The sequence below is a fragment of the Gavia stellata genome, chromosome 11 (genome assembly GCF_030936135.1).
Source record: "Gavia stellata isolate bGavSte3 chromosome 11, bGavSte3.hap2, whole genome shotgun sequence".
NCBI classification, from domain to species: domain Eukaryota; kingdom Metazoa; phylum Chordata; class Aves; order Gaviiformes; family Gaviidae; genus Gavia; species Gavia stellata.
This window is the reverse complement of record NC_082604.1, coordinates 28,433,924-28,446,169: the sequence shown is the minus strand read 5'-3', so window position 1 is coordinate 28,446,169 and position 12,246 is coordinate 28,433,924. Positions and strand designations below refer to the sequence as shown.

The window sequence follows — 12,246 nt, the reverse complement described above, 5'->3', positions numbered from 1 at the left end:
GACTGCGGATAAGGGAGAGAGTCTAAATGGCAAAATACATTCATTTTTTCGGCCAGCTGCGGTTTACATATGACAGCCGCAGCCATATTCATGCCCGTACCTCTGTGCTACCTGCCTTGGAGTGAGAAAGTACAAAGAGCATCACATTGAAGGTACTACGGGATTATCTGCGTTTTGCTGCCCACGCTGTTTCGGGCAGCATTTGTGCCAGCACCGAGACTGTTCAGTGCTTGGCCGCCTGCATCGTGAAGAAGCACATTAGAGCATCTCGGGGTGGAGCCCGCGTCCGCCTTCACCAAAAAAAAAGGGATGAGTTAAGGAGCCTGTGAAGCCGGGGGAGTCTGTTCCTTCGGGTAAATTTAACAAAGGTTGTATCCATTTGCTTAAACCACAATCCCTTGCGTGGAGTCTTTTATTTTCTGTTAAAAGATGGGGTTTTGTTGATCTGGGTGGCCGTGCCAACACTGCGTGTGTACTTACCGCATGTCAAATGGGTATTTATCTGAGAGACCAGAGTGAATCTATGGGATGAGACTTAACTGAGAATTGTCTTGTTTATGCTGGCTAAGACCTCGATGAAATGGGATTTTAAATGCATGTATCATATTTTATTGGTGCTAGACAGATGTTTAGCTGGTGTGAGTGGCATTAGTTCATGTACCAGCTAAAGGCCTGGCCCAGGAAAGAACCAGAAGAATAATTAAACAACAACTTGCTAATCTACATTTAATTTTTCCTTTAGCCACTTAAATTGTATTCAGTGTTTGAGGGCAACCAGAGGTGGTTGTAGCTCCTGTGCATTTCCCCTGATGTGTTACTGAGAATCAATATATGGACCGGCATAAAAGCACGGAAGTTACTGTTACCGAGCAGCACAGTGGCACCGCGCGTCGGTGTGTGATACTGCGCAACTGTTAAAACACACGCGTGAAACACCGGATCTCGGAAAGACTCTGCGGATGATACCACACGCTGTAAGATGCAAAAGAAAAAGAAATCACCGGGCGCGTGCAATCGCCCGTCTTCACTTTCAGCATCGCTTATTGAAGTGTAAACGCAGAAAGGTCCATGCAAAAGCCTGAACACCTGCAGAGTTTCAGCCCTGCTGTCCTGCACGTCTCGCAGCGTGCCTCATCCGCAGCCCAGGTTCAGCTAATCCTATTTCCACCCTCGTCTATAATACAGCGATTTTTTTCTGTACATCCATCCATACAATAACGTTTTACTGTGGAAGGACTTTGGTTCTGTTGTTTCTCAAGAGTTAGATCACTGTCTATAGCGGGGTGCGGCGAGATGCAGCAATACTTTTATTTATCTGAATGCGTGTAATAGGTACACGTATACGTTTAACATAGACAAGTTGTTATATATTATACGTATATGTAATATATGCACTCGTGAGTTTGTACATACAATATAGAGTTTATTTGGAATAGAGATATATAAAAGATAGAAGAACCCAGTAATTGCCTTTAAGATCAGAGCACAGAGCATTACCTTGGATTTTACAAGGCCAGCGAGCAACAAAAGAGCAGTAATTTATGAGCTCAGCGTAAAAGAATAGCATAATTGCATTAAAAATTAATGCTAATGAACACTAAAATGGGGAAGGTGGTTATGATGAAAGTTTGTATTCATCTTCTCTGGTTTGAATGATGGCTAGTGGCTTGATTAATGGCTTAATTTCTATCAATTAGCGGGGAAAAATCTCCTACGAGACAAGGGTAAATTGAGCATTGAATTACATATCTTGCTTTTGTGCGCTGAGAAAAAAGAGCGGCGTATCTCTGATATGAGCCACAGTGACAAGTGCGGTGCGCCCTGCGCCGGCTCTCCCGGCGGGCTGCTGGCCTGCGGTTCGGGGGGGCGGGGGGCGGCCGGCGCACCGGCCCCCCAGCCTGCGCCCGGTCGTCCCCAGCCACGGTTTCTCTTGCTCCCGCCGTTAAGAGAAGGAAAACACCCAGCAATTTTAAGCGTATTAGGGCTGTTTCCTACCACTTTATTAACTGATTTCGACTTTTTCCCAGAATATTTTCAAAAAACCCCTAAAAGGCCTCAAAATGTGAGTGCATGTAGGAACTAGCACGAGTATGAAAAGCGTAACAGTGGAGGTAACCTGCTTGCAGATGAAGCGCATGGCTGGAGCAGAAGCCCAAACGTTCTTGAATTGCTTAAATTAAATGTTCTTCAATTCAGTACTCAATTGCTAAAGCGTACCACCGTGTCTTCTGTTTGGTTTTACAGCCAATTTTTCCATTCTTTTTCAGGAAAAAGGTATTAGTGTCCAGACTTGTTTTAAAATACTGTGAAAGCTAGGTTATAATTATAATGTATTAAAATAGCAAATTGGAAGTGCTCTGGTACTCCCTCTAGCACTCTCGTGTAAGTATTAGAGTACTTACAACACACTATTTTAATAGATTTTAATTGTAGTACCAGAGTACTTACAATTAAGTTTGAAGAATACAAATTAACAATAAAAAACTTTCTCTGGCCACAGTTGCTCGTTTTCGAGAACGTTTTATTGTTTCTGCGACTTTGTCTGGAAAAAGTTCTTTCTCTGGAAATCTCAACAGCTAGGAAATAGTGTGGCCAAGTGTTGAAACGGCGCTTTGACGCAACTGGGGGGATCTGGAAATGTTAGCGGCATCAAGCAGTTTTTGTCATGACTTAAAGTTGGTAGAGGGAAGAGGAAGCTTTGAAACTAATCCCGAATTCCCCTTCGGCTGCGCGGCGGTGGGCGCCCCGGCAGGGACGTTCGGCTCGCAGCGTCTTCGGGGCTCCTCATCGGCGATTTTCCCGGCGCCGCAGACAAAGGCGGGACGCGGCCGGCGTTGTGCGTGGCGGTGCCTCCCTCTAACGGCTGGCCCCGCGGAGGCCGGGCTGCTCGCCGGGCTGCGAGGCTCCCGCCTGGGAAAGCCTTCATCCGCCTCCCAGGGCTTCACCCGGCTTCGTGAGGGTCCCTTAATAAGGGACTTGGGGTGAGGGGGGGCCGTTGCGTTAACACAAAAGCTTCATCGCTTGGCTGATTTGCTCCCGTTTTCTGTAAGACGGTCGTAGCGGGCCGGCTGCTGCGGGAGGTCTCGCCTTTGAGGTCGCCAGCCCGGCGGTGGCTGTTGGGGGCACAGCCAGGTTCTCCACCCAGCGCGGCCGCTGACCCCGGGCATCCTCGGACGTCGGCGCTCGGACGCTGGGAACGGTGTTGGGGCTTGAGGTCACGCGCTGCAAATACCCGCAGGCTCCGTGTGTGCGCCTGTGTCGGGGGCCAACCCTCGTTAGCCATTGCTAATTGTCTCCTGCGCCGAGAAAAGATTGAAGGGGGGGGAAAAACCCCTAAAAACCAGAGCTCCAAGTTTTGTAAAGTCTAGAGGTGACAAAAATGAAGCGAATCCCACCCATCCTGCTGGATTTTCCCTCCTCCTCCTAGGGCTTTCATTTTGTTTAACAGAAATACTGCAGTGCAATGCTCTGTAGAAGACAACATGTCTCAAAGCCACGTAGATTTTTGTCTCTTCCGCTGCAAATTGCCTAGATGAAAACTTCGTTTTTCTTCGAACATGGCAGTTTGCACAGCTTAAGTAAAAATAGAAAGTAAATAAAAAGCAGCGTGCTTATGAAAAAGCACAGTTGTGCTGGAAACCCTTACAGTTCTATAATGCCGTTGTTGCTCTATCCCTGCGCTCGTGTATCTACAGTTCTATAAAAACTATACACCGTCACCTCAGCTAACCCTAAGTAAAATGGGATGAAGGGGAAAATGTTTTCCTCTTCAGTTGGTCTGTTTAGTCTGGGATCTATTTGTGTTTTCTTCTTTTAATCCTCCACTCATAAACAAAAGAGCAGAAAAAATAGCAACTTATTTCTGCAAGTATTTCAAAGCATATTACTTAAAATGTATTGTGTTTTAAATGGGTCAGTTAAATTAACCAGCTATATCCCTTTAAATATAATTAGCAAAATATGAAGAAACATATATTCTGAGGACTATTTTAGGTTTATCATGTCATGGCTTTGATTCTTAAGTTAGACCTGCTTGAAAGAAAACTTTTGGTAAAGGCATGGGTTCATTTTGATGGTCAGGATTATAGATTAGCAATGAATCCAGTAAGCATTACAAGTTTACACCTAAAGATTATACAGGAAATATTTAAAATAGATTTTTATTTGATTTAAAAGAGTTTAATCACAAGATATTATTAGTCATGTAATGCTTCTGTTTCAGTGCTTGTTAAATTCTTAGCAGGATTCATCAGCAGTTTTGTCCTTAAAATTAAGCAGAGGAATGGGAATATTTTACGCAGAGCTTGCAGGCAAGTTACTTTTTCTTTTTTCCGACTCTGCCGTTTCTAACTGGTGTGTGTGTGAAATTTTTGGGTGGCATCTAAAGGATTGATCTAGCTGAGGTAGGCATTTTATTTCTGAAGTGGCATTTCAAATTATTGCTAATAGAGACTAATTCAATATGAAGATAGCAGCTCTAAAAGATGTGTGTGTGTATTTATTTATAGATATATATTTGATGGAAAGTGTAAAATACAGAATCGTCTCTGAAGGACAGCGTACCCAGTTAAATCCTCCGCGCCTGGGGTAACTGGGGCAAAAATCCTTAGATTGCTCTAAAATCACGTTAACTAAATGTTCTCCTCAGAGAATCAATTGGAGGCTGCCCCCGCCGCCCCCCCGCGCCCCGGCACCCCCGGCTCCCCGCGGGGGTCCCCCACCCCGCTGCTGCGCGGCCCTGCCACGGCTGAGCGTCAGCGGGAAGGAGCGGGTGACAGGAATGGTGATTGCGACTGCTGCTGGAATCACCTTTTTATAAAAAACGGCCTCAAGAAGCCCTGATACAAGATTTAGTTTGGTTTTTTCACTGTAACACGGTCAAAAGACTTGCTGTGCAAGGAGTTAGTATTGATTTTCTTTTTGTCTGTAGCCTCTTAGCTTTCTGACTCCATTATTTTTGATTTTACTATGAAATACATATCCCTTCTACTGACATCTGACAAACAACATATGGAAATCGTTTTATCTACCAATAATGTGTTTGTCAAAAAAATCATACGCTAATGGGTTATGCTTCCTCCAGTCCATTTTCCCCAAGTTAATGTCACTGATGTAATTCTAAACATTTAGTGATTTTTGCCCCCTTAATATAATATAATTTGTCATTCCCATAGGTTTGTGTAAGATTCATGTAAGATACTGTAACAGGCTGGGAACTGACCGAAGGTTTTGTGAAATAAGAGTCGAGCCACTGATTTTAAATCGACGTTCACCTGCCTTTCTCTGATACCTGGTTTTAACGCTGTGACTGCCAGGCACACTTACCGTTCCTTTGTTTACCCTCAGACCAGATGTACCCGAGAGCCTGGTGAACTATGATTCCCTCTCCCTAGCAGGGCATGAGTAGATTTGGTTTTATACTTCCTACGGGATCCTCAGGAATCTTTTTTTAAAAAGAAGACGTTAGCAGCAAGGCTACGGGACTTTTAAACACAAGCTTACTTGCAAGTGAGTCATTTTTTCCTTCTGAATTCAAAAGATCAGGCTTAAAGATGTACTCGTGCACTTTGCTGTCGCACAGCTCTTGTCCTAAGCCTTGCCAAAGGTGGAGCTTTACCGGGGCTTCCACAAAACCCTTCCAGGGGCGCGCGGCTGGCCGTGCGAGGAACCAGCCCACGACCCCCCCGGTCATCGCCCTCGCTCCAGCTGAGGACACCCTCCATCTCTGCGATCCAGCCAGCCTTCTTCCCCCGGGAGGTTTCAGCGTAGCGCTCCCCGCGTGCTTCCCGCCGTGGTGCAAACCTCGGGCTTGGCTTCAGTGGAGGTGGTAAAACCTCAGGAAGGAGTTCACTGCCTGAAGCGGTCAGAGTGCCGTAAGCCGTTATCCAGACTCGGCCGTCGGCGTGTTCGACCTTCTGTGCATCTGCAGGAACAGTTAGCATGTTCCTGATGTTTCTGTTCATCATATCCATATAGACTAAACAATATTCCCAAATAATTTTTAAGCAACAGGGCAGGTTCTTGCTTGCTGCTTGAAAGTTACATCTCTTCCTATCTTTTGTCTGCCTTAACCTGTTTTGTGAACGCTGCTCACAGCAAAAACTGTCCACTACTCTCTGATACAGTGCCTCCACCATTCCAGGCTGGCCCCAATGTACTACGTATAAAGCAAACGGTTTTCATAAGTAAATAAGATGGAGAGAAATTGGTTAAAATTGTAAACAAAAGCACGCCGTTAACAGAATGAATTCAAGATTTGCTTGTCGCTGCAGGTAGACGTAGGAGGAGGTAAGGAAGATTAACTGAGCTGTGAATCTGAAGAACCAGAAAATGAGACAGACAGTAAAGCAAGTACTTTTGTCTCAGATGTACTGTAATGAACAAGCCATACTACCCAGGACTGAAAATAAACCAGTTTTGCGGTACAACCTGTTGATAAAAAATGAGGTTTTTAATTTAGTGTGGGCATCTCCATCCCAGAAATATTTCTGAGCTGCTCTTATTTTCTTTGCTCATCTGACGCTCCACTTACTACTCATTAATAGACTCAAATGAGCGTTCAGTGGTTAGTCACTGCAGAAGGATGTAAGTTACATTTATTTTTGTTGTGTGCAAAAGAGAAAGTATTTTGCAGTGTATGTGTGCATCTGTGTGAATTGGGATTTAGAGAAAGAATTCGGTACCTCTGAATTTCTGACTAATTCTGCAAGTTCTTTTGGTCTGCAAGCACTTTTCCTGATTTTAAATATACTTTGGTTTCTTTAGAACAAGAAATTTAACCCTTTATACATACATATCTATATACTACAAATATACAGTCACAGTTGCTCTTTTATTTGAATTTGTGGTTTATATAGTGTTTCAAGTATTCTTCTGTATTCGTGAAATTTTCGACCACACTTCACGGTTATCCTAAGTTGCTTTTTCCTCATTGTTTTGGCAATCTCCTTTTTACTTTGTTGCTCGAGACGATGACTCTGTGACTCACAAGCTCGCCTCCTCAGTCCCAGGTCACACAGCCACGCAGAACTGACCTGCAGAGGCACGGGCAGACGCGGCTGCGCTTTCTCTCAAGCCATCAAGAAAAAGAGTTTATACTGACAGTGTTAGCAGGTAGCTGGCCTCTGGCTGGTGCAGATACACCCGCTCTGACATCAAGCCTACCCGTACAAAACCTTTTAAAAACAAATTTGAATTAGAAGAGAGTTTGTACCGTGTCAGCCTGCGCATGGTGTTGCTGCCACGTGTTAAGTCTGAGTTTCAGAGACAATGTCCTGTTTTGGTGGGCTGTGGCACAAGTAGGAGCTTTCACCTTACAAGCGAGCTGGTTTAATCACTTAGCTTTTGGCGAAGGGAGTGACGCCAGACCACACAGGAGGCGGGGGGAGAGAGAAGTCGGAACATCCCTTTGGCAACTTAGATCAACATAGCTGTAATATGAAACTTCACTGTCATCCATCAGTAGTCTGATTTTTAAAAAGAAGTATATCACAGAATCACTAAGGTTGGAAAAGACCTGTCAGATCATCAAGTCCAACCACCACCCCAACCCCACCATGCCCACTAAACCATGTCCCGCAGTGCCACGTCCACACGGTCCTCAAACACCTCCAGGGATGGTGACTCCACCACCTCCCTGGGCAGCCTCTGCCAGTGCTTCACCACTCTCTCAGGAAAGACATTTTTCCTAATATCCAGCCTGAACCTCCCCTGGAGCAACTTGAGGCCGTTTCCTCTTGTCCTGTCGCTTGTCACTTGGGAGAAGAGACCAACACCCACCTCCCCACAACCCCCTTTCAGGCAGTTGTAGAGAGCGATAAGGTCTCCCCTCAGCCTCCTCTTCTCCAGACTGAACACCCCCAGCTCCCTCAGCCGCTCCTCATCAGACTTGTGCTCCAGACCCCTCACCAGCTCCGTCGCCCTTCTCTGGACACGCTCCAGCACCTCAATGTCCTTCTTGGAGTGAGGGGCCCGATTACACATTATGAATGCTCTTAGCTTCCTACCAGTCTAAATCCATCCAGAAGATTGTCTGGTTGAGCAGTGAAAAAAGCAGCAAAGCCTACCTGACAGCACGCCAATTACGTGTTTAGTGTAGCTCGTACCAAGGTTGGCAGGAGCGGCTCTTCTTCTCCATAATGTCACTGGGAGCTACGTTCGCTTCGTCAAAATAAAATTTCAACCTGGGATTCAAAAGTAGCTTGTGAAATATATGTGCACTGTAAGACCTCACAGTACAATAAATTTTGCTCATTTGGTTAAACAGCTGCAATTTTGTCACCTATGAATTGTATGAGCACACCATATTTATTGTGCATGTCGGGAATATTTTATTACCAGATTCTAAGATTTTTTTTGTCAAATTCACCTAACGATGTAACCCTTAATGCCAAACTAATCACACAGCTTGTCATGAAGAGAACACACATGATGGCACATCTCTCTGGGCATCCGCCGCTGAAGCCAAATTCACCTCCATACAAGCAGAAGTAGTTTTACTGCTCCATGCAGATGGTACTCCACCGAGTTGTCCGCACTCTCCCCGAATCTTTAACTTCTCCGGGAAATCCTCATGCCATAAATCTAGCAGTTACCGTGCGAGGACTTCTCTAGCAAATTCTTAAGTTAGCATCTTGAATGATATAATGCATTGAACAATAATAGCCAACTCGCTGTTGTTATTTTTACTAAAGGAGAGAGTTTTTCTTTGTAACAGAGTATTTTGGGCTGCATTACAAGTTTTTTTTTCTGGTATGTACTGTTGTAAAATATATTCAAGGCATTGCTTAGACACAGCATTTATCATAGGCTTACACTAATCTACACTGACACTACACCTTCTCTTTGTAGACCAAGCCACCCTAGTAGAGCAAGTGAAACGAGTAAAAGAAATTGAAGCTATTGAAAGTGACTCCTTTGTTCCACAGACATTCAGATCAAGTAAAGAAGTCAAAAAGGTAAGTTTTCAATATCCTTTCTTGGTGCATAATCCTTTCAAAGTCAGGTGGAAGCTGCGCTATTAATACAGTTTCTGTTGATGAAAGAGCATCAATGTTGACAATCCTAAATCCCACCAGTGACTACCCTGTGTTCTTGGTGTGGAGTTCAAGGAACAATACATTTAAATGTGTAAGAACGTCAATGAAATCACCTCTTTTGACGGTATATTCTACCTATGCAGAGTGACTCTGATTTTTAAAAATTCTTTTAAAATCACATAAAACCATGAAGATTTTTTTTTAGGAAAAGCAGAAGGACTAAAATCCAAAAGTAATCAGACATTTACATTGTAATTAAAGGTAGAGATCAGTATTTTTAATTCTGCTTAACTGAAGCCCCACTTTAAGACCACATTTACTCCCTGAAACAAAAGGGCATTGTCTTCAGACAGCTTTCCAAAAACCTAACATGAGACATCCAGGTTTCAGAATTTTACCTGCATTTTGGCTTCCAAGTCTTCTAGAGAACTCGGATGCTTTTGCCTTTGGAAGTCTGCAAGCAAAGGCTTGTTCAGTTTTTCCGTCCGACAGCGAAGCGTTTTGAATTATCACTGCTCGTTTCCCCCAGAACATGCATTTTCTTGCCTTTTCAGAAGTCTCCAAGAAGTTCGTGTGGCTTCTTCAGAAAGTGATCCCAAATGCCAGTGCTGCGGTCCTACAAGCTCTCTCATTGCCTTTGGCAATACCTTTTTTTTCACTTCATGTGTTTAGTGTGGACGTTGGTCCATGTCCAGTGTGTTCCTGCTAAGCACACTGAGAGGTATTCTTCAAAGCATGAGGATCCTTTCATGGACACATGTTGCAATGAGAAGAAAGCTGAACGCTCAGTTAAGATACTGCCACATTTGGGAGTTTGAGGATAAAATACTCAGATGCGTTTCTTTCTTTTTAGTCAACAGAGCCTACTGAACTGCAGTACGAACCTGTAACTACCGGAGCGGGAACTGTTGATGCATCTGCTCCTGAAAAAGAACCACCACCTGCCAATATCCCTACTGCCATCAAATACCAAGATGATAATTCTTTAGCACATCCAAATGTAAGTGTGTCAATATTTACTGTCTCTTTAGAACAAGACAGCCCATTGAATGAGAGCAGGTTGACATGACCTAACAACCATTTTGCTGCGCTGCTCACCAAGTAGTGTGTGGTCTGAAGACCATTAACTAATGGGCCACTCATTGGCTCAAAAAGGATCACCCTCCTTGCATCATCCAACAGAGAATAATTACAAAAGAAGTTGTTCACCAGCGATGCACTTTTAGAGTTACAATCAAATTTTATAACAAAGTAGCACACTAATTTAATGCAGGGGAATTTAAGATCCTGTTCATATAAAAATTCCTGTTCGATAAAAATTCAGGAAAAATTGCTTTTGGTTCATGTAGTGGGAAATGTGGTGGAAGAGTCAGAACTTGCTCACCTTGCCAAATCGTAAAGCTTTAAATACAGGACAAACTTAAGATAATTTTAAATCATTGTGGCTAAACTTATGCAAGTTCCTTTGTGAGAACTTGTAATTGGAAATAGGAATACTTACAGTAGAGATTTTTTAAGAATTAGCAAGTTAAAAATGACTTGCAGTAAATAAACTAATGCGAGTTCTGTCTAACGAACATAGCTACCAAAGATCAAGACCTGTACAATATGACGAACTTGCTGTTTCAGGAGGAGACTGAAATTGGAATGGCTTGGCTTTCCAATTATTAAGGTTTCTACCTTTACTGAGGTATTTAAATCACTTTTGTATTTTAACAGCCCTATGCAGCTGGGCTTTTTCTTTGGGCACTGAAACAGTCGATAGGTATTTCAACAGATTGTTACAAATAAAGAGGTGGTTAACCGGTTGTGGCTCCTTTTCGTCCTCTCCCCCTTGTCTCTCAGCTGTTTATCGAGAAGGCAGAAGCAGAAGAGAAGTGGTTTCAGAGGCTGATTGCTCTTCGGCAAGAAAGGCTGATGGGCAGTCCAGTGGCCTGAGCAAACTGCCGTGACCATCACATACCGGTTCTCCATGAATGCTAAGAAATCCTACCATTAAATTGTTTTATTTTTCTCTTTTGAGGGGATTTTAATACTCAGTGGGAGTTGTACAGAGAATAAATATTTCATCTGAATAAACAAGAATGTTCTAGCCTCCGTTTTTCTCCCGAACTCATTGCTGGGTGACTTGTATTGCCAAGCTACCTGCTGTGGATGGGAAGGCTATCAGAGCAGTGTAATTTTCTTTTTTTGTACTGAATTCCTCTGGGGTGCAAAAAACCTGACAGCTCAAGGAGACGTAATTTTATATCTCCCAATCAAAAAAATATATATCACCATGTAGCAGTTTAAAGATAAATGAAAAAATAAGACTGTCAAAGTTCAGATTTACCAGCGCTCAGACAGCAGGAGTACACGCGATACCACCCTGGGCCATTACATCTTCTGCAGCTGGAGGAGGATTCAGGGCAAATGATACCGCTGTTCTCTCTTCTTCCTTCCGTGCTGCATCACGGGAGCAGCTTTTGAATCCCGAACATCTGTGGACGGTCTCCTTGCTGAAGGGCTCTTCTAAATTGAGGCGTTCACCCGTCTGCTCCAGCCTTAGCCCGGTTCCTCACTTCTGGCGGGCTCGAGAGGAAAGAAATGTTTTACATTTCCTTGAACATCTACCCACTACTGTTAGCATCTGGGAGTAGATGTCAGGGAAAAGTTATGTTATCCTTTTAAACAAATCTGTCAAGTTTTCAGCAGGTTTCAATAAATATTATTTTCTGAGCAATTTTAAGCACATTAAAATGTTCGATAATCTGGAAAAGACAGCTTTCTGTGAACTCTAAATGGGAAATAATATAAATATTACTGTGTGTAATGGTACAGACCTTTGTCGAACAAGACTAATGGCATACCTATTTCTGTATAGAATGACTATTTTCAGTCTCTGAAGCTTCCGTTTGTCCAGGTGTGACTTTAAAATAATGAAAGATTAGTCCCCTTCAGACATACTTACAAAAGTATACTTACAAAAAAAGGTCTGTCCATCATCCGACTAAATGCCAGAGAGGTGAACCAAATAAAATACAAAAGCATTTCTTCTGAGGTATCTAGCAAAGCCGTGAGAAAGCTATTAAAGAAGTAGAAGACTAAAATAAGCCCCCTGCCTCTGGACATACCTCGTTGGAAATTACCTGCATCAGCTTTCCCCTGTGAATGAAGAAATTCATGTAGTGTTACTTTTCCTTGTTCTCAGATCTGTGGTGGAAAAAAA

The 12,246-nt window shown here is 43.4% G+C and overlaps 1 protein-coding gene across 1 annotated transcript in view; it reads left to right on the top strand.

Moving 5' to 3' along the window:
* RSRC1 (arginine and serine rich coiled-coil 1) overlaps window positions 1-11,180 on the top strand; it is a 181,346-nt gene extending 170,166 nt beyond the window's left edge. Inside the window, exons 8-10 of the mRNA XM_059822879.1 lie at window positions 8,851-8,957; window positions 9,892-10,038; window positions 10,884-11,180. Coding sequence (XP_059678862.1) covers window positions 8,851-8,957; window positions 9,892-10,038; window positions 10,884-10,976 — 347 coding nt within the window. The 3' untranslated portion in view covers window positions 10,977-11,180. The remainder of the gene's footprint in view (window positions 1-8,850; window positions 8,958-9,891; window positions 10,039-10,883) is intronic.
* Window positions 11,181-12,246: the final 1,066 nt, after the last annotated feature.